Source organism: Carassius carassius, chromosome 22 (genome assembly GCF_963082965.1).
Source record: "Carassius carassius chromosome 22, fCarCar2.1, whole genome shotgun sequence".
Lineage (NCBI taxonomy): Eukaryota > Metazoa > Chordata > Actinopteri > Cypriniformes > Cyprinidae > Carassius > Carassius carassius.
This window is the reverse complement of record NC_081776.1, coordinates 17,108,796-17,129,974: the sequence shown is the minus strand read 5'-3', so window position 1 is coordinate 17,129,974 and position 21,179 is coordinate 17,108,796. Positions and strand designations below refer to the sequence as shown.

The 21,179-nt window shown below is 37.2% G+C and overlaps 2 protein-coding genes across 8 annotated transcripts in view; both read left to right on the top strand.

The window, feature by feature from the left end:
- The window catches only part of fgd6 (FYVE, RhoGEF and PH domain containing 6), a 19,468-nt gene extending 12,231 nt beyond the window's left edge, over positions 1–7,237 (top strand). For all 5 annotated transcript variants that reach the window (XM_059505499.1, XM_059505498.1, XM_059505500.1 and 2 more), the window contains exons 6-21: positions 508–659; positions 1,269–1,425; positions 1,773–1,860; positions 2,154–2,204; positions 2,782–2,840; positions 2,927–2,998; positions 3,087–3,155; positions 3,264–3,347; positions 3,441–3,520; positions 3,684–3,783; positions 4,348–4,491; positions 4,572–4,674; positions 4,926–5,020; positions 5,172–5,300; positions 6,174–6,322; positions 6,424–7,237. In XM_059505499.1, coding sequence (XP_059361482.1) covers positions 508–659; positions 1,269–1,425; positions 1,773–1,860; positions 2,154–2,204; positions 2,782–2,840; positions 2,927–2,998; positions 3,087–3,155; positions 3,264–3,347; positions 3,441–3,520; positions 3,684–3,783; positions 4,348–4,491; positions 4,572–4,674; positions 4,926–5,020; positions 5,172–5,300; positions 6,174–6,322; positions 6,424–6,460 — 1,569 coding nt within the window. In that variant the 3' untranslated portion in view covers positions 6,461–7,237. The remainder of the gene's footprint in view (positions 1–507; positions 660–1,268; positions 1,426–1,772; positions 1,861–2,153; positions 2,205–2,781; positions 2,841–2,926; positions 2,999–3,086; positions 3,156–3,263; positions 3,348–3,440; positions 3,521–3,683; positions 3,784–4,347; positions 4,492–4,571; positions 4,675–4,925; positions 5,021–5,171; positions 5,301–6,173; positions 6,323–6,423) is intronic.
- Positions 7,238–9,083: 1,846 nt separating this feature from the next.
- Positions 9,084–20,180, top strand: nr2c1 (nuclear receptor subfamily 2, group C, member 1). Of its 3 annotated transcripts, XM_059505497.1 has the most exons (14): positions 9,085–9,229; positions 10,725–10,833; positions 12,460–12,690; positions 13,942–14,020; positions 14,125–14,304; positions 14,416–14,563; positions 14,633–14,729; positions 15,976–16,154; positions 16,243–16,390; positions 16,475–16,596; positions 17,378–17,517; positions 18,911–19,048; positions 19,139–19,244; positions 19,378–20,180. In XM_059505497.1, exons 2-14 carry the CDS (start codon positions 10,780–10,782, stop codon positions 19,550–19,552), a joined length of 1,797 nt encoding a protein of 598 aa, XP_059361480.1. In that variant the 5' UTR covers positions 9,085–9,229; positions 10,725–10,779; the 3' UTR covers positions 19,553–20,180. The 3 variants fall into 3 exon arrangements, with proteins under 3 accessions (XP_059361478.1, XP_059361480.1, XP_059361479.1); XM_059505495.1 differs by having other exon boundaries at positions 9,084–9,229; positions 14,416–14,729; XM_059505496.1 differs by lacking the exon at positions 9,085–9,229 and adding an exon at positions 10,518–10,537 and having other exon boundaries at positions 14,416–14,729.
- Positions 20,181–21,179: the final 999 nt, after the last annotated feature.

Below are 21,179 nucleotides of genomic sequence, written 5' to 3'. Positions count from 1 at the left end.
GCTTGTCCAAAGAGACTGTGGTAAAGGAATAAGAGATCAACGGACAGAGAGAGTTTGGGAAAGAAATTACACCCACCCTCACTTTAACCCACTTGTTTGGCCATGACCCCAAACAGCTGTCCTAAAGACACGTGTGTGTGTGTGTGTGTGTGTGTGTGTGTGAGGGAAAATGTTCTCTCTACTTCCTGTTAAAGCTGTAGATGGACTATGCTGCGAGTTTATGCACTTCAGTTTGTTTGTTTTTACCCTGATCGTGTTTGGAAACGTTTAGTCGAGTGCTAGTTTATAGCAATTGTACCTTGAAAGATTTATGGCAAATGTTTCAAATGGGCTCTTACTGGCACTGTTTGTTTTATTTAAGTTTAAATGCTAGTAAATAAAGTGATGGTTTGAATTCACGGATGTTAACTCATGTTTTTTGCTATTACTCATCTTGTCTAGCGGTCTTTGTTTTGTCGCTATACCTTGGAATTTTGGCAGTAGCTAGCTTTTCCATTTCTGTGTCAGGATTTCCGGGACGCAGTTGCCAAAGCGACTCGTGCGAGCGGGAAGCCACTGGTGGAGGAGAAAGTGTTGAATCAGATCTTATACTATCTGCCCCAACTCTACGAGCTCAATAAAGACCTGCTGAAAGAGCTGGAGGAGAGAGTAGCCCACTGGTAATGCACATACACAATATTAAAGTTAAATATATCGCAAATGATTTTCATGTCACTTTTGTTTTCGAGTCAAGTCACCTTTATTTATATAGTGCTTTTAACAATACAGATTGTGTCAGAGCACTTTACAGTATTAAATAGGAAAATAGTGTGTCAACAATGCAAAATGGCAATAGTAAACAGTCAATTTTCAGGGAAAGTTAAAGGCAGTTCATCACATAGTGTTCCTGTTGCTCAGTGGTAGAGCTTGTGTTAGCAGCGCAAAAGGTTGTGGGTTTGATTCCCAGAGAACACATGTTAGGTAAAAAATATTAGCCTGAATGCACTGTAAGTCGCTTTGGATAAAAGCATCTGCTATATGCATACATTTTTTAATTTTTATTTATTTCATCATTGAATTCAGTGATGTCATAGTGAGTAGCATGTATGTTTTGTGTGTAATAGCAGAGAGAGTTCAAATAAGGATCCAAAAGAATGAGAGCCTTTAGAAGTCGGATGGAGTTTATTGATCTTGATTAGAAAAAATATTTAAGAACTTTTAACTCATAAGAAAAAGTCCTAGATTTCCCATTGCTCAGTTTTGTTTCTGGGAATCTCTGACTACCGCAGGTCGGATCATCAGAGATTGGCTGACATCTTCGTTCAGAAAGGTCCATATCTAAAGATGTACTCTACCTACATACGAGAGTTTGACCATAATGTGGCTCTGCTGGATGAACAGTGTCGCAAAAATCCTCCTTTTGCCAACGTTGTGCGCCAGTTTGAGGTAGGAGTTTGTGTGCATTATTACCATCAGTAATAATTATTATAAAAGAAAACAGAAAAGAAGCTTCCTTTCAGTAGATCCAGAAATATTGCTAATATACCTGATATTTTTAGAATTTTCTGCTAATACAATTTACTTTGGAAATAAACTGAAATTACAACATACATCATGTATAACATACTAAATAACATCTAGTGTATAACATACTATTACAACGAGTAATTGAGTTTTGTTAAAAGGGATATGGGTACTTTTTCCGAACAGGAATCCTGTTTGAAAACAGTACGTTTGTTTGCAGTTACATTTGGTAATGCTTTACATTTAAGATTCCTCTCTTTCATTCTTAGACGAGTCCTCGCTGTGCTAGTCTTGCCTTGAAGCATTACCTGCTGAAACCGGTGCAGCGGATACCTCAATACCAGCTCCTGCTCACAGGTACACACCCTCAGATGAGTGCACACTGCACTCAATAGTAGAACAGGAGGATATCAGGCCCATTACAGGAAGCCACAAACAGAAGATACATCATTTGTTTCAGCTAGTGGACTTTTTGAGCTTTGGCTAGATTTCGACAGTTTGGTCTAATTAAAGTGAATTTAATTCTTAAATGTTTTCTTGCATTGGACAAACTTATGATTAAACTTTAAACTAATCATGTAATTTAGGGAATACAACAAATCTCTGTAACCAATTTTGAATCTTCCAAATAATTTTCATATCTCTTTCAGATTATCTGAAGAATCTTCCTGAGGATTCATCCGACTACAAAGACACACAAAGTAAGAGCACACCATTTTCTCTAAAGAGACTCATATTATGCAGCTAAGGTGGCGCTTTTAGTAAATGTCCAATGCCCAGTAAATAAATAAAATAAAATGACCTGATAAAATTCACAGTAGCCAACAATTATAGCTAGGGCCATCGTCTTACACCAGCCTCATGTTTTCTATCACCCCATTCATTGAATCGTCGTAAATGATGGTCAGTTTTTAAGGAACCAAAAAATTGTAGCTCATTTGAATGTAGAATTGTAAACCTTGTTTCCATAGAAAGGCATTCATAATTTTCATAGATGCTTCCACTTCCAATATTTCCTTATTTTAACTTTGGCATGAATCTTTTTTTTCTAAATACATGTCATTGATCTAATTCACTTTTTTTTCAATAATCTGTTTCACTCAGATGTCTGACACTACAGAAGAAAATATCTGTCACTACTTTCATTTCATTATGACTTTAATATTGAAAAAAAAAAAAGTTCATTATAGATTGACATTCACTTTTTTTCTTGTTTAATGATTACTAAAAAAATCTTTGAACTGTTTTATTGAGCTTCTGTTGGTTTGGTTTACCCAGCTGCCCTCAGTGTGGTGAAAGAAGTGGCAAACCATGCGAACGACATCATGAAGCAAGGGGTAACACAACAAACACAACCAAACTACCATTAAGACCTCATACAGATGACTTATTCATGAACGACTTAAACATCTCTTTTTTTCAGGATAACTTCCAGAAGCTGATGCAGGTGCAGTACAGTCTGAACGGTCACCATGAAATCGTCCAGCCTGGCAGGGTGAGAAACTCAATGCCTCCTGATTCTTTGTGTCTGAGTCTGCGGTCTCTGTGTTGTGAATTTAAACATGCTCATGTTGCACACGCAGGTTTTCTTAAAGGAGGGCACTCTGATGAAACTCTCCAGGAAAGTTATGCAGCCCAGAATGTTCTTCTTGGTGAGATTTTATTATAAAATCTACAATGTTATTTTAGTATTTTATGTTATATATATATATAAATTGTGAATGATGTAACAGCCACCAATTTTTTGTTTCTCTCAACAGTTTAATGATATTCTGCTGTACACAACTCCTGTTCAGTCTGGCCAGTATAAAGTCAACAGCATGCTCTCTCTGGCTGGCATGAAGGTCACACATCCACCATCATAATACTTCCATACATACACACACACAAACTTACAAGAGTTGTAACGTGTCGTGTGTGTCCCACGTCTTCAATAGGTGAGCAAACCAAGTCAGGAGGCCTATCAGAATGAATTAAACATTGAGAGTGTGGAACGCTCCTTCATACTGTCTGCCAAGTAAGAAATACACAAACACACAACCACAATGATTTGTGTGTGGGGTCTACATTAAAGAAATATCAGCAGTGCGAAGAAGAATTATACACCATAATGATCCTTTGATCACTTGGTGCCAAAACAATTGAAATTGAAATCACAGACGGTAAAATAATGTTTGCAGTTCAGCCACAGAAAGAGACGAATGGCTGGAAGCCATCGCTAAAGCAATAGATGACTACACCAGAAAGAAGATTTCTTTCTTTTCCAGTCGAAGCCTAGAGGTGGGTGCATTTAAGTGTGACTTTGTTTCCATTAAATTTATAGGGTCTTCACTGACATGTATACACTGCGAAGAGTGATTTTCGTCTTCTTTTCAGCATAAATATTTAAACATTCTTTAAACGTACATTTCTTTGAGATGCAGAATGACATAAAAGTCTTGTTTAAGTCTTGCTTAGGAAACAATATCAGCCAAATTAGGTGAGAAAACTAAAATTGTTTACCCTTTCATTTCATTAAGTTTTTCTTACCATATTGGGAGATATTGGTTCTTGTATGAATTCAACCTAATGCAATGTAAAATATAAAGTGTGATAAATTCCTGATCATAATTCAATTCAGTTTCATTTTGCATCTCAAATAAATTAATTTTGATTTAAGAATGTTTAGATATTTGTACTGGAAAACATGAAAAATAAGACTTTTTTCTTTTTTGCAGGAATACTGATGTGTGATTAACAAGTCCAATGTCAAATATTCATAATTCTATATATAATAAAATCTATCTATATTAAAAAATGCTGTTGCAGAACACTATTTCAAGTTCACTTTTTTTTCATGTGTAGTTGGAGGGAGTCTCTGATGATGGTCTACCGCTGGGCTCTAAAGCTCCTATCTGGATTCCAGATTTGCGAACGACCATGTGTATGATCTGCACGTGTGAGTTCACGCTCACCTGGAGACGCCACCACTGCCGTGCCTGCGGGAAGGTTAGAAATGAGAGAAGTTCTACGCCTTTTTTATTTTTGAATGAAAAATTAGGTCTGATTTCCATTTGTTGTGGCAACAGGTGGTGTGTCAGGCGTGTTCATCCAATAAATACTACCTGGAATACCTGAAAAATCAGCTGGCACGAGTGTGTGACCACTGCTATATTAAACTACAGCACAAGGGTATGAGATTTCTGCTGTCAGGCCAACTTTTCTTCTCATATTTCAAATACTCTTTCTCCCACTTACTAGTATTTTCATTAAAAAAAAATTATTGGACATGGCTAGTTTTTAGTGATGTTTGCTCATATTCAAATACAGCGCATAACCAAACCATTTGAAAACCTAAGCAACCACATAGCAACAGTGTTGTTATTGTACAGGCAAATACTACACATTTCTTTCTAATATGCTGTTTTGCTTTTGTGTCTTAGGCGACCAATCCAGTGTGGCCGTTTCCCCTAGTGGGCGGAGTTCAACATTTGCTTTTTCTAGAAAACAGAAGAGGATTCCTTCTGCCCTCAAAGAGGTAACGTGAAGTTGTACATTACACATAATGCAATGGATGCAGCGTTCACGTAACTTTATGTAATGTCATTGTAATGAAGGCGTCTGTTTCTACAACAACGCTGATGTCTTATTAATGCATCACTAGTATTAAAGTGTCATCTCGCTCACAGGTGTCTGCCAACACTGAGAACTCCTCCATGAGTGGATATCTGCAAAGATCTAAAGGCCATAAGAAGCCGTGGAAGAGGCTGTGGTTCGTCATTAAGAACAAAGTCCTCTACACTTACGCCGCTAGTGAAGTATGCAGCCTTTACTTGCGTAATAACTTTTAATGTTGAGGAAGCTACTCATAATTTATTTTATCTTTCAACAATAGTAGGGATGAACCATAAATATCGGCATAAATACCGGCTTTACTGACAAGATGCGCATTAAATATCTGCCGATATTTATGGTTTACTGCTGTTTACTTAACCAGCTTTACTGAAAAGATGTGCATTAAATATCTGCCGATATTTATGGTTTACTGCTGTTTACTTAATTAACCAGCTTAACTGAAAAGATGCGCATTAAATATCTGCCGATATTTATGGTTTACTGCTGTTTACTTAACCAGCTTTACTGAAAAGATGCGCATTAAATATCTGCCGATATTTATGGTTTACTGCCGTTTACTTAATTAACCAGCTTTCCTGAAAAGATGCGCATTAAATATCTGCCGATATTTATGGTTTACTGCTGTTTACTTAACCAGCTTTACTGAAAAGATGTGCATTAAATATCTTGCGATATTTTTCGTATATCCCTAAATAATGCCGCAAATACCAGTAATACGACAAGCGCAAACTTTAGTAAATTGTGTTAGTGGTGATTCAGTTTGAAACTCTCCACCCATAAATTTTGTGTCTGAAAGGGAATTTTCTTTTTGTAAACCTATTGCATTAGACTATTTGCCATTATAGATCATTTGTTGGAAAAAGTTGCTTGTTATCAGGGGAACTATGATTATGGAAACGTCTACTTTTGCAATACTCAAAACTTTAATTACATCAGTAGTGTCACTTTTTTAACTCAAATGTTCCCCTTTACTGTGTTTCATAATATCGTGAGAGTCCGCAGCTGTGTATGGCGTCATAAAAGCTGTCATGTGATGACGATTGCATTGTTTTCAGGATGTTGCGGCTTTGGAGAGTCAACCGCTGCTGGGCTTTTTCCTCCGAGAGGAGAAGACAGGACCGGCTCAGAAACTGCAGTTTAAACTGTACCATAAAAACACACTCTACGACATCTTCAGAGCAGAGGACATTCCCACTGCTCAGAGGTACACAAGCACTTTGTTGTAGACTGAGTTGCATAGAGTTTGTTCTATTAATCTAATCTAAGATTCATTGCTTCGAACTAAATATGTGCTGCTTTTTTCAGATGGATTGAGGCGTTTCAAGAGGCCATGATCCTTTGACTGGATTCAGTTGGATTAAACAGAATGAATAAATGTTATTCGTCTGGGTCTCTGCACTGTGTACACAAGCAGTGAGTTTGAGGATGCATAAATCAAAACCCAGTTTGAAGCAAAGGATGTTGGCACATGTAGTTTATGCATTAATCTATCTTAAGCACCCTAATGAGGGTACAATGATGCAGTTTAATCAGTCTGCCTCCATTGTACTTCAGAAATGTGAGGTATTAATCAATCATTTTGTTCTTAATATAATTTTAAAGAAACACTGCCTCTTTGTGCCAGTTGCTTTTGGTGCTTAAAATGACCATGAATCCTGCCCACAACGCATTCAAGGTCAAAAAAGGCAATGACTTGTCATGAGCACTAGATATAGACGTTTTCATTAACTCCTGACCATTAGGTTTGCCTGTGAATCATGTTTCAATCTGAATTCATTCTACCCACTCCACTATGATGTCATAGGGACAGTCTTAATCTAATTGCAGTATCACTTGTTGCCTGAAGAAGGTTTAAAAAGATTCGGCCAGGGGTGTGATTCATAGTCAAGTTTGAATGTGCATGAGCAAATATGACAAAGGAATGTCTGATGCCAGGTCGCATTTTTGGCACGGTCATGTGGCGCAGTCCGTGCAGTCTGGCATGGTGCATTATGGGAGATTTTGGACTCAACTGTGAAGCTGAGAAGAGAAGGCTTAAAAAAATGACTGGGCCTTAATCATGATGCACAGAGTGACTTTATGACTTATTTTTACATAAAACTATTGTTCTGTACATTGATGGTGAAAGTTGCTGTATGGTTTTACGAATGAATGATGCATTGAATGTGACCATTAACACAATGTTTTTTTTTTAAGAAAGTAGTGATTGCGACAGTTTACCTGAACCTATGGTTTTACGAACAGTTCATGCGTTACCTACATTATTTACGTAAAAACATTTTTAAAGAATGATACACGTTCTGAGTGTAAAGAATCCTAAATATTTTTTTAACAAATCAAGCATTTTTATGGGGGGGGGGACACTCTCTCTCTCTATATATATAGTGATTCCACGCTTCATGCATGGAATTTCCATAAGAATTTTTTTTTCATGCTTACATGAACGGTTTGCATTGCATGTAAGCATGTTCTTTTTACGAACAATTCATTTCATTATATGCGACAATTTGTGGAAAAATGGTTTTATGAACAATTTAAAAGTTTTTTTTTCTGCTCTAATTTCCTGAAAAATGCCCTTTTTATTTGGTTTTCAGTCTTACTGTTGCAAAAATGTTTTAATAATCTTACACATTTTAAAAACTCTTGTACAATGTAGGTGTTTTGACTGTTGTTTTAAACCGTAAACTGGACAGAACTGGAAGTGTACATATTTTGTAAATGGTAATATAATGCAGGTGTATTTAAAATATTTCAGTTTGTTATTGGCCTCAATGAATTATGGGTAGTAGAGACACAGTGCCAGGCTGGCTAACTCAGCACTGTTTTAACTCACTATATAAGACATTATAGCACACCGGCTGTGAATACCTAGAGGAAAACTAGTGCTCTTATCAGGGAAAGATATAACACACATTAAATACTCTAATGCACCTTGTTCAGGACCACATCTCTTAACATTTTATATTCTCTACAGTTTTCAATAAGGTCCTTTGTCAGCTCCAGCTACAGAAAGCCACTGATCTTTCACTGTTTGGAGTGTAACAAGACCAAGAAATTAATATTATTTGTTTTGCAGTAATATGTTCGATATTGATTATATTTGTGCATTTTAATGTTTGTTTACATTTTGTAAGATTGTTTTGCATTTTGGGAAACATTAGATACGCCACTTTGTTTTTTCTTTTACTTGGAAGAAAAATATAATTGCTATTCCTGACGATTCTTGTCAATTTTGTCACTAGTTCACTGTTGTGTCCCAAAGTTCTGTGCATCTCCAGAAGGTTTTACATCATGAATGTGTTAATATCTTGAGGATTTCAAGGGAGTTAGGCTATGCCCTGACATAAATGTAAAGTGCAAATACTTTTTACTAAATATTTGAAATGTAATAAGATAACATGTCTGTAAGTCCGGTTAAACTTGGTTGCATAATAACTTGGTGTATATTTGCTGAATATAAATATGAAAAATACATTGTGCAGTTCACATTCCTATTGACAGGTTCTTGGCTGGTACCAATAATAAGAAAGTGGAGTGGCTGATGGCCAACTGCGTTAGCTTTTACAAGATTTGGTGGCACTGTTACAGATATCATGAAAGAAATCTGTAATACTTTACAATAAGGTTCATTAATTAACCTTATTTAACTAAAATGGAACAATAATTTTACTGGATTTATTAATCTTAGATAATGTTATTTCTAACATTTATTAATAAATTATTATTAATATTAATAATTAATATTAATAAATGCTTGTTGACATTAGTCAAAGCAGGAAATCTAAAAATCAGCTGAACTGGGACGTTATTGCCAAACATGCATCCAATTCTTCCTCAATGTATCATTTCGGCTTCCTAGAGCAGTCCTATTAAAGAAATCTAATTCTAGTTAATCATGTTGGTTAACGTGGTAAATACACTAGTACCGCTCAACCTTCACTAAAACCAATGCTGTCGCTGCCTGTCTCACGAGTGCATTTGCGCATGCGCAGACGTGCGGGTCTGTTTTGAGCGGGTCGCGAACTCTGACCTCCTGTAGCTGCTGTGAGCCGTCAGTTTATGATAATTTATCAAATCATCACAGTTTTTGGACAATTTCCACGCGTTCAGGGTAAGAACAACCCTTTCTATGTTGTTAAAGCACACTGTGCTTGCAGTAATTGCTTAGGATAAATAATACAGGAGAATAATAGCAGTGTTGATAGCCGGCTTGCTAACACGCGTTAGCGTAGTAGCCGCTAGCAAAACAGAAAACATAGATCCCTACCGTCGAATGTATGATACTTAACTAACCGTCAGAGCTTTTTTTGGTTATTTAAGAACAATAAACATACATAACAAAGCAGCTAATTGACCTACTAACAAATCGAATGCAGATATGACGATATTTAGCAGGCTAACGCTATCAGTGGGCTAATCTGTTATCATTGCGTTGATAAACACGAATACCGATCGCAAGATAACACAAAGACGATCATTCCAATCGGTTAAGTTGTCATTTGGTGATCAAAATATTGGAAGATATGAGATGTATCCTGTACTTAACGCGTGAAGAGCTGCTGCAGTGCATGTCCCTCTGTGTAACGTTATGCGCGGGGAGCTTTAACCCTTCAATCATGACCTTTAACCTACAGGAACAGATCTATCTTTATCTTCCCGGATCAACACCCATACATTCCACAAGAGCTTCTGACCCCCAGCTGTCATTCACGCTAGATTGCATTCATCCATCAAGTCATTTATTTCTTTACAAAACAGTAAAACCAAGACGCGACGCTGGCTAGTGTGCTAATGTAGCTACTGCTAATCAGATGCCAGTGAGGTTTCACTTTTTCTTTTATCAGTCTGAAGTGATTGACAACACTAAACAGAATACTCAAACATCTGTAGAGCATAATAATTATAATAAAGAGACCTGATTTCAGTAATTGGTCAAGGTGAAAAAGATGATGGAATGACAAGAACTGCAAAGTCATGGATCATCTGACTGATAATGAAAGCTGAAACATACCAGAAACTGAGGTAGACCTTTACGTAATTATTTTATCAAACCCCTGAACCTAGACTTAGGGATGTAATGTATACCTGAAACATTATGCTCAGGACTTTTCTAAGAGATCAAACTTCAGATGTTTGCCCGGCAGATGATAAGACGGGTAAAAAAATCTCAGACTTTAAAGAAAGGACTTAAGCCACATCTGGAGACCAGAATGTCATGGAGACTTGGATTAGCACATCTCCAGAAATGCACTTAAAAAAATTACATAGCAATCCCCCACAGCACCCTAGCATCTTGGCGGCAAATTTTGCACATGATAATACCACTCAAGAAAACACAACACCAAAAATTCTGTTCACTTGTATAATGGGTTTTACCTTTTTTTAGATGGCACAGGCCCCAAATTATGATCATCCTTGTGTAAGGGACCCCCATTCTAAATTTTTCAGTTATATATTAGCATTTATAAAGATTTGAAATATAAATATAGAGATGTGTGAAATATTATTTGGAAATATATAGTTTCCCCATGACTTATACAAGGTCTTATTGTACATGATTGATTTGGATCTTTGAGAGTCTCTGAGTTGTGTGTTGTTTTTCTCAGGTGGGCTTGTGGCTGATGGGGCGTTGCTGAGCCTTGGTTCTGACAGAAGGGTATCATGGAAGGAGAAAGTCCCAGAATTCAGCTGGTGTCTGCAGATGGAGGCCTGCAGGTGACTTAGACTGAATGTTTGTGAGAAAATTTTAATGAATGGCTGTTAAATGGTTAGTTCACCCAAAAATCTAAATTATGTAATTAATAACTCACCCTCATGTCGTTCCAAACCCGTAAGACCTCCATTTATCTTCGGGACACAGTTTAAGATATTTTAGATTTAGTCCGAGAGCTCTCAGTCCCTCCATTGAAACTGTGTGTACGGTCTACTGTCCATGTCCAGAAAGGTAAGAAAAACATCATCCAAGTAGTCCATGTGACATCAGAGGGTCAGTTAGAATTTTTTGAAGCATCGAAAATACATTTTGGTCCAAAAATAGCAAAAACTACGACTTTATTCAGCATTGTCTTCTCTTCCGTGTCTGTTGTGAGAGAGTTCAAAACAAAGCAGTTTTTGATATCCGGTTCGCGAACGAATCATTCGATGTAACCGGATCTTTTTGAACCAGTTCACCAAATTGAACTGAATCGTTTTAAACGGTTCTCGTCTCCAATAAGCAGTAATCCACAAATGACTTAAGCTGTTAACTTTTTTTAATGTGGCTGACACTCCCTCGGAGTTAAAACAAACCAATATCCCGGAGTAATTCATTTACTCAAACAGTACACTGTCAGTCAGTCTTTTGTTCGTTATCTGGCTCGACTCTGAGTTCATCTTATGTTCTCTCTTCACATCAGTTCAGTCAGTGTACTGTTTGAGTAAATGAATTACTCCGGGATATTGGTTTGTTTTAACTCAGAGGAAGTGTCAGCCACATTAAAAAAAGTTAACAGCTTAAGTCATTTGTGGATTAATGCGTATTGGAGATGCGAACCGTTTAAAATGATTCAGTTCGATTTGGTGAACTGGTTCAAAAAAGATCTGGTTACATCGAATGATTCGTTCGTAAACCGGATATCACAAACTGCTTTGTTTTGAACTGTCTTACAACAGACACGGAAGAGAAGACAATGCTGAATAAAGTCGTAGTTTTTGCTATTTTTGGACCAAAATTTATTTTCGATGCTTCAAAAAATTCTAACCGACCCTCTGATGTCACATGGACTACTTTGATGAGGTTTTTCTTACCGTTCTGGACATGGACAGTATACTGTTCACACAGCTTCAATGGAGGGACAGAGAGCTCTCGGACTAAATCTAAAATATCTTTAACTGTGTCCCAAAGATAAACGGAGGTCTTACGGGTTTGGAATGACATGAGGGTGAGTTATTAATGACATAATTTAGATTTTTGGGTGAACCAACCCTTTAATGCTTCTATTAGGGTGAACTTTTGCATTTCAACTATACACATTTTGTGTTTTAATATCTTTTCCATCACACTGCAAAACAGCGGGCCAACCAATTAGATTTGCGCTTACTTTTCTGTGACAAGTGGGTGTCCGAACCGGAAAGCTGTGTACGTCTGTGTTTCTGCTTTTCCGTAAGACCCACCTACTGTCAGAGAGTGAATATGCATTTTCATCCAGCTTTTCAACCGTTGTGTGTGTGTATGTGTGTGTATTGATCTGAACAGACAAATGCCATCACTTGTGTTGGTGCAAACACACACTTGCCAACTCTATCATTGCTAATGCCGTTAGCTTTCTTTCTGATGGTCTTTGTTATCATGTGTCGTATCAGATTTTGACGGAGCAGCAGTTGGCTCAGAAGGTGCAGATAGTCACAGCCATTGATCAGGCTGGAGCCGGCAAGCAGCAGTTTATATTAGCTAACCTGGATTACCCCAACCAGGAGAAACTGTTCATCAAACAGGAGAACTCACCAGCCAAGGTCATCTTGACTTCTGCCAATGGGTCAGCTGTCAATCAACTGCTGTTTGCATCACCTGAGCTGACAGGACAACAAATCCAGGTACACAGGCACCACTCATTTAAGCCCAAAGTACAGTTTTTGATTTCACGATTCGATTCACAATTTTTTATTTTTTTTTTACAAAATGAGATTTCAGACAAATTATTAAATTAAATGTGTCCTTTTGTTATTGCTTGGGCAAAATGCTGCAATTTCTTTTTTTATGAAATTGAAATAATATAATAATATACTAATATAGCACTTAGCTCTTTTGTTGGTTTTGATTGCTTCTGTTGTCCTCATTTGTAAGTCACTTTGGATAAAAGTGTCTGCTAAATAACAAAATGTAAATATAATGTATATGTACATAACAAAACTAAATAAATAAATAAATAATCAAATAAGTAAGTAACAAAAATACAAGAAATCTCTTCATATAAACAAAATAAGGCTTTGTCTGTGCTCTTTCCAGGCAACCGCTGCATTTTAATAATGATCCAAACAAAGATGCTGCAAACATGCAACATGAGCAGTTTTTAATCTAAATTGGATTGTATAATTTTGAAATTTGAAACAAAAACAGAATGATTTGAATTCAGTTTTGTGGAACTATACATAAAAATATCTGCATGAAACAGTGGACGAGCTGAATGAGATGCAGATTCACTCTCTGCCAGCAGGTGGCGCTTAAAGCGTTTCCTTGGTTTCTGCTGTAAACAAACCAGTGCTGGCTGCACTTAAGAACTTTAATATGCATTATACAGAGCCAAGATGAAAAGAAAAAAAAAACATCTTAACTTTTCTAAAGAGCATAAGTTCCCCTCAGACATATATTCATATAAACTCATACCTCTAATTGAATCGCGATTGTTTACCATCTCAACCGATTTGAATTGTCACATATTTGAATCGATTTTCAACTGGATCGCAGTTAATCATTAAATCCCTACAGAACAGTACTACCACCACTGGAGACTGCAACAACAATAGACAACTGCAACTTTCAATTTAATTTATCAGTCATAACTTCTGTAGAGAAATAGTGCAGACACTGGAAGAAGATGAAAGTTTCTTCTGCATGTGTCAACCACCTGTGTTCACGCACACTATCAAATGGAGTATATGTTTAAAGACAATCACTGTACCATTTTTGGTTCACCGTTTTTTAAACTTACTGTAATTGTAGTTCTCTCTTAGAAGTTTGTATTGTGATAGTTTGTACTTGCTTGTGTGCTTATATAGACCGTATTTCCTTTTGTAATTTGCACAGTATTATTGGTCATATTTAGATTAGAATGTTTGGTTTTTCAGTTTGTGACGGAGGGCTCAGAACAGGGCACTACGAAACTTCCAGTGGAGTATTGTGTAGTTTGTGGAGACAAGGCCTCAGGTACATGACACACAAACACACTCAGTCATGTTTTCAATCATTTTAGACCTCAAACACAATTTGATTGTGTTACTTTTGTAAACAGCTGTTTCTGTACTGTTCAGGTCGTCATTATGGAGCAGTGAGCTGTGAGGGCTGTAAGGGTTTCTTCAAGCGCAGCATTAGGAAGAATCTGGTGTACACGTGCCGCGGGTCTGGAGGATGTGTCATCAACAAACACCATCGGAACCGTTGTCAGTACTGCAGACTGCAGCGCTGCATGGCCCTCGGCATGAAACAAGACTGTGAGTCCAAATCAGATTCATGACTGATGACTCTAATCATGGCATTTTTAGGAGGGGCGTGCTGGCTAGACTTAATGTTTTCACCTGCTTAAAAATATTAATATTTCACAGCTGTTCAGTGTGAGAGGAAACCGGTAGAGGTGTCGAGAGAGAAGCCAGCAAACTGTGCGCCCTCCATCGAAAAGATCTACATCCGTAAAAACCTCTGCAGTCCTCTCGCCGCCATGCCAACGTTTGTTAGTGAAAAAGAGACTACCAGGTATAAATGTGAATGTGTGATTGTGTCAAATACAATCTTTTTTTTTCCTAACGCTGGGTCTGATCACAGGTCCACCAGTTTACTGGATTCAAACATGCTCTTGAACATCCAGCAGTCTCTGTCCAAACTTGACAACACCATTTTAATCCCTTCTTCACCAGATCAGGTAATTGTTTTTTTTTTTGTTTTGTTTTTTTACATAAAACATATATTAAATCCATGATATGTTGTAAAATATATAATACATTAATGATTATCATTATAAATTATTAATATTGTTATTAGAAGTCTAGTTCCTTCTAGTTCTAATAGACCCTCAGCTGTTACTGTAAGATGCACATATATACAGTACAGACCAAAAGTTTGGACACAGCTTCTCATTCAAAGAGTTTTCTTGACTATGACTATGAAAATTGTAGATTCACACTGAAGGCATCAAAACTATGAATTAACACATGTGGAATTATAAATGGAATTATATACATAACAAAAAAGTGTGAAACAACTGAAAATATGTCATATTCGAGGTTCTTCAAAGTAGCCACCTTTTGCTTTGATTACTGCTTTGCACACTCTTGGCATTCTCTTGATGAGCTTCAAGAGGTAGTCACCTGAAATGGTCTTCCAACAGTCTTGAAGGAGTTCCCCGAGAGATGCTTAGCACTTGTTGGCCCTTTTGCCTTCTGTCTGCGGTCCAGCTCACCCCTAAACCATCTCGATTGGGTTCAGGTCCGGTGACTGTGGAGGCCAGGTCATCTGGCGCAGCACCCCATCACTCTCCTTCTTGGTCAAATAACCCTTGATGCCTTCAGTGTGACTCTACAATGTTCATAGTCATGAAAATAAAGAAAACTCTTTGAATGAGAAGGTGTGTCCAAACTTTTGGTCTGTACTGTTTTACATAAAATCATAATTTAAAGAACATTCTGTGAAGATATAACCTTGATATCTTTAATACTGACTGAGTAAGGCAATGTCAAAGATTGAAGTCATAGTGATATTAATGGTTGAAATCAAACTTTGATGCTTGTTATCTCATAATTAGATTATGAAACTTTAGCCTGGATTTCACAGACAGGTTCACACATAATTAAACATTTGTAAAAAAAAAAAATATATATATAAATATATATACTGTATATATATATATAAAATGAAGCCTATTTTAGAATTTTTGCATTGTGACATTATTTGTATACAAAATAAACACATTCCACTCGGATTTCATTACCGAAAATGTATATAACGCAACATATAAATATTATTTAAATTATAATTAAAGTATTTTTATATAATGGTAGTTTTTGTTTTTTCAGCATTAAATTTGTGAATTTTCTATACATGTTTATTTTTTTAAAAGTAAGATTTAAAAAAATATAAAAGACATTGATGTTTTCTGATGTTCATTTTAGAATGATTCTAGTCAAGGAGATCTGGGTACCTTGGCCAACGTGGTCACGTCTCTCGGTCACCTCAGCAAAAGTCGTGAGATGATGGACAGCAGTACCGACCTATCGAGGATGGAGACCATGAGTAACGATGACAGCGTTATGACGGACATTCAAAGGGATGAGTCGAATGATGTCACACGGTGCGGAAGCCACTTCTATAGATCAAGTCTAGAAGATGTGCGGTACGTGGCTGTGCTTAAATGTTCTGTGTTTTTGTTGTGTATCCAGGGCCTTTGACACGCTCACAAAGGTGCTTCAGCCTGGGGAGGGTTGTGGGGAAGAGGTGGCTGAGGGGTCTGTCAGGGTTGATGAACAGACCACCGCCCTGCTGGAACTAGAAGGACCGCTGCTCTCAGATATGCATGTGCCCTTTAAGGTCCGACGTTAGACTTGCACACACTGCAGTTACAGCACCAAAAATGGTGGCCCAATAACAAGCTGTATTCAATATTTTGTGTAGCTGATGATGCCGCTGCCCATGCCAGACTTCCTGAATCTGAATTACATCTGTGAATCAGCTTCCCGTCTGCTGTTCCTCTCCATGCACTGGGCACGCTCTATTCCAGCTTTCCAGGCTCTTGGGTGAGTGAATGAATGGCCCCGATTACAACTGGTTTCAGGTGATCATAAGTGGATCGCACTAAATACAGATGAAAATGGGCTAAAAATATTATTTTAATAATTAAATATATAAAAATCTATATTTTTAATATACAGTACTGTGCAAAAGTCTTAGGCCATTAGCATTTTCATCAACAAAAAATGGTTTTAAGCCAGTTATATTGCTGTATAGTTTGCTGTAGTGTCAGTAGTAAATATCAGTTGACATTTCCAAACCTTCCTTTTGCCATTTAATAGTAAAATTGTAGTTTTTTTTATTTTTGTTCGAACAAGAAGTCTGACAACAGCCAGTGCTCCACAAAGAGATCAGATCTCTGTGTGGAGCACTAAACCATTTTTTGTTGTTGGTGAAAATACTAGTGGCCTAAGTCTTTTGCACAGTACTGTATATAATATACTTTAAGTACAAAATTAATTATATTTATAATCAGCACTTCACCACCATCTTAGTTATAAAATTCACTGAATTACATTCTGGCAAGAGAAAGAATACATGCAATGCTGCATTAGAAGTTGGTCAACAAATTCAAAATCTGAGGAGACAGCATCTTTTAATACAGACCTTTGTGCATGAGTTCTCACATAAAACCCTAAAACATTGCTCTTCGGGCAGTGAAACAGAACTGTAGGCATACTTTTCCCCCTAATCTGTTCCTTACACTTTACAGTGCACTGTGTAATGGTTTTATTTGTGAATTTGTGGTTGTGTCCTCATTTTCTTTTCTGTATTTTTGGTGTTTAGCTCAGAGAACAGCATCACGCTGATGAAGGCCTGCTGGAATGAGTTGTTTGCTTTAGGTCTGGCTCAGTGTTCACACATTATGAATGTGGAAACAATCCTCACAGCCATAATCAGCCACTTACAGACCAACCTGGATGAAGGTTTGTGGACTTCAAGCTCTTGTTTGCGGATCTCCTACATCTTTTATGTTACTGTCATAACTTTTAGCAACTCAACTTTAGTTTGTTAATTCAGGCTTTTGCCAACATGTCAGAGACCCTATACTAAAGTATACAGACAGCTAAATATTTTACATACATTAAATATAAAAAAAATATTAGGTTTGATATAGAGTGCTGCAGTGATGACATATTTCTGTAGGCCTAGAAACAAGGTCAACCTGATTAGTGCAACTTTCCCATGTAGCTTGTTTATAGCCTATGTTAAAAAAAAAAATCTTTCTTACAGCAATTTGTATAAAGACTTCTAAATTCATCACATTGAGCTTTTTTTTGGTCACAGGGGTTATTTAACAATAAATTAATTAATTGAACTACAATAATCCAAAGCCAGTTAAAAAATTCTATTTGTTTTTGTCAAAGGACCAAGGATGATGCTAACTTTTGGACTGGCCTACATCGATATGACATCATTGGAGCACTCTTATATACAGTGGGGCTCGAAAGTTTGGGCACCCCTTGCAGAATCTGTGAAAATGTGAATAATTTTAACAAAATAAGAGAGATCATACTAAATACATGTTATTTTTTATTTAGTACCGTCCTGAGTAAGATATTGTACATAAAAGATGTTTACATTTAGTCCACAAGACAAAAAAATTCTGAAATTATTAAAATAACCCCATATAAAAGTTTGGGAACCCTTGGTTCTTAATACTGTGTGTGGTAACCTGGATGATCCACGACTGTCTGTCTGTTTTCTGATGGTTGTGCATGAGTCCCTTGTTTGTTCTGAACAGCTAAACTGAGAACTGTTCTTCAGAAAAATCTTTAAGGTCCTGCAGATTCTTCAGTTTTCCAGCTTCTTTGCATATTTGGTTCAAACATTCACTGATGCTCCAGAAGGAAACAAGATGCATTAAGAGTTGGGGGGTGAAAACTTTTGAACACGATGAAGATGGCCAAATTTTTCTTAAAAATTATTTTGTTGAAATATAATTTTTTTCCATTTAGTTCTGCATTAGTTCTTTAGTTTTGAATGGGGTTATCGTGTTATTTGTGTTGTGGACTAAATGTAAACATCTTTTATGTAAAATATCTTACTCAGGACGGTACAAAATAAAAAATAACATGCATTTTAGTATGATCTCTCTTATTTTTTGAATATTATTCACATTTTCACAGATTCTGCAAGGGGTGCCCAAACTTTTGAGCCACACTGTAGAGAAAACAAATGAAATACTTGGATCAAAAATAAAATTATTGGCTTTAATATTGCCATTGTACTAAAGTGAATTGTTCAAATATCATCTAAAATAAATAATTAGGAGTTAATTCACAGATACCTAATAAGAAATGTGTGTGTGTTGAACAGAAAAATTGTCCCCGGAGCGGGTGAAGCTTGTCATGGAGCATATCTGGCGTATGCAGGAATTTTGTAACAGTATGAGTCGCATGAGTCCCGATGCATATGAATATGCTTACCTCAAAGCTGTGGTTCTCTTCAGCCCAGGTGAGCACAACTGGAGTTCATCTGAAAAATAGGAAGGAAATGGAAAAAAAACCCCATTAGAATGGAGCTGATTTTGTTTGTTTGTCATAGATCACTGTGGAGTGGATGGCACCCTTCAAATCGAACGCTTTCAGGAGAAAGCCTACATGGAACTACAGGACTATGTGAGCAAAGTGTATCCAGAGGACACATATCGGTGAGTCACTATATCAGCTTGCATAATTATAGTTTAATTAATTTTAAGTATTCAGAAACTTCTTTTTTTATTTAGTTGTATTTGAGATCGATTAGTTATGACTAGAAAATAAACTATAAATTCTCTTTCAAAGTCTTTCAAAACTGTTAGTTCGTCTGCCTGCTCTGCGGCTCATGAGCGCGGCGGTGACCGAAGAGCTCTTTTTCGCCGGTCTCATCGGGAACGTCCAGATCGACAGCATCATTCCCTACATCCTCAAAATGGAGTCTACCGACTACAACAGCCAGCCAATCAGCACTGCTGAGTGACAGAAACCCCACCCACAGCCGCACCCATCAGCTTTGCTTGCTCAGACCCTTAGGCCAAAACAGATATACTCATGTGAATTTTGAATGAGAAAATCATTTTTTTATGACTTTGCTTTTTCATTTGGTCAGTGGTTGTGTCTGTGGGTTATGTAATATGCATTATGTGGTTTACCGCAACTGTTGCGGTTGGATCATTTGGGCTTTAATTGTACTGATGTACTTATGTTTAGAAAAGTGTCTATAAAGATACTGAAAGTGCATGGAACCTGTTCTTGAGAACTTGTTCCAAAGAGAACTTTGCCCCCTGTCCCAAGCACTGAATTCCTCTGTATGTATATTAATTATGTATATAGGAATAATAAATGATATACAGGGTTCCCACAGTCACAGAATTTTTTTTTTTTTTTCAACCCTGTAAAAGTCATGGGAATTTATGGAGCGCATGTAAATGTTTCTGTTTATGCTCTATTATATTTAATTGGCAAAATATTAATCTATGAGTGCAATCTTCAAATTTTGATCAAATGTGTGGGAATCTAGACAGTGGTTGACCTTTGTAACGTTTAAATAATGAATATGTTTGTGTTGTGTTGCATTTTTATTAAAGGGTAAACCAGACTTTCAGAAACATGTTCTGGATGAGCTTGGACACTTAAATTGCACTATATATCATTATTACGCTAACACTTTACAATAAGGTTAATTAGTTAACTAATTTAGAACATGAACTAAGCATGAACAATACTTAGTCTAATCTTAAATTCTGTCACGACAACTCTCGGAGGGATTGGCATGGTAATGTACATGACAATGTTAATGTGTTTGGTCTTGGTGCAACAGATCTGCTACGAGCAAGAACCTAGACTTGCTACTGCCGATACATCCACAACGTGCTGCTGTGAGCGTGGAAGAAATATTGCTGCTGCAAATATAACATATATGAAATAATCTATAGCATACATGAATCACCTCATAACAGATCTAAACAGGTGGTGCTGGGGAAGGTGGAGGTTTCTGAAACAAGCTTAACTGCTACGGCAAGCTCTAGTCATATGTTTGAATGTTGAGCAGCGAGCTCATTGGCTACAAGTACAGGAGAGAACCAATCAGCTGTGCCATGTGATAATGATGTCATTACATCAGATTGAGCATTCAGAAATAGTCTACTCTGTAAACTGGCTGGCACAAGCTGTGGTCCAAGGGCCTAGACACTAAGGACAACTGCACTTGCTCTGTGTTATTCAACAGCAGAGTACTGTCCACCAATCTGGTCCAGATCATCCTACACTAAGTGAGTAGACTTTCATTTAAACATGTCTATGCACACAATCACTGGAACTCTACATTCTACTCCTCTTCCATGGCTGCCTGTACTCAGCAACATACCACCACCACATCTCTAATGACAACAGGCCACTGCCAAGCTGCTGACTTAAGTCCAAGCGAATGATGAGTTGCCACTCAATATGGACATTACATTGCATCCAACCCCGCCGCCAGAGGATATGACAGCTAATTCAGCATGGAGCGATGAGTGGGCAGCATCTGCTGTTCTCAACCACTCCCTCGTAGCTGAGCCATCGGCCTGTCCTTCTGGCTTCGACCATCCTCGACGACATTGGTCAAT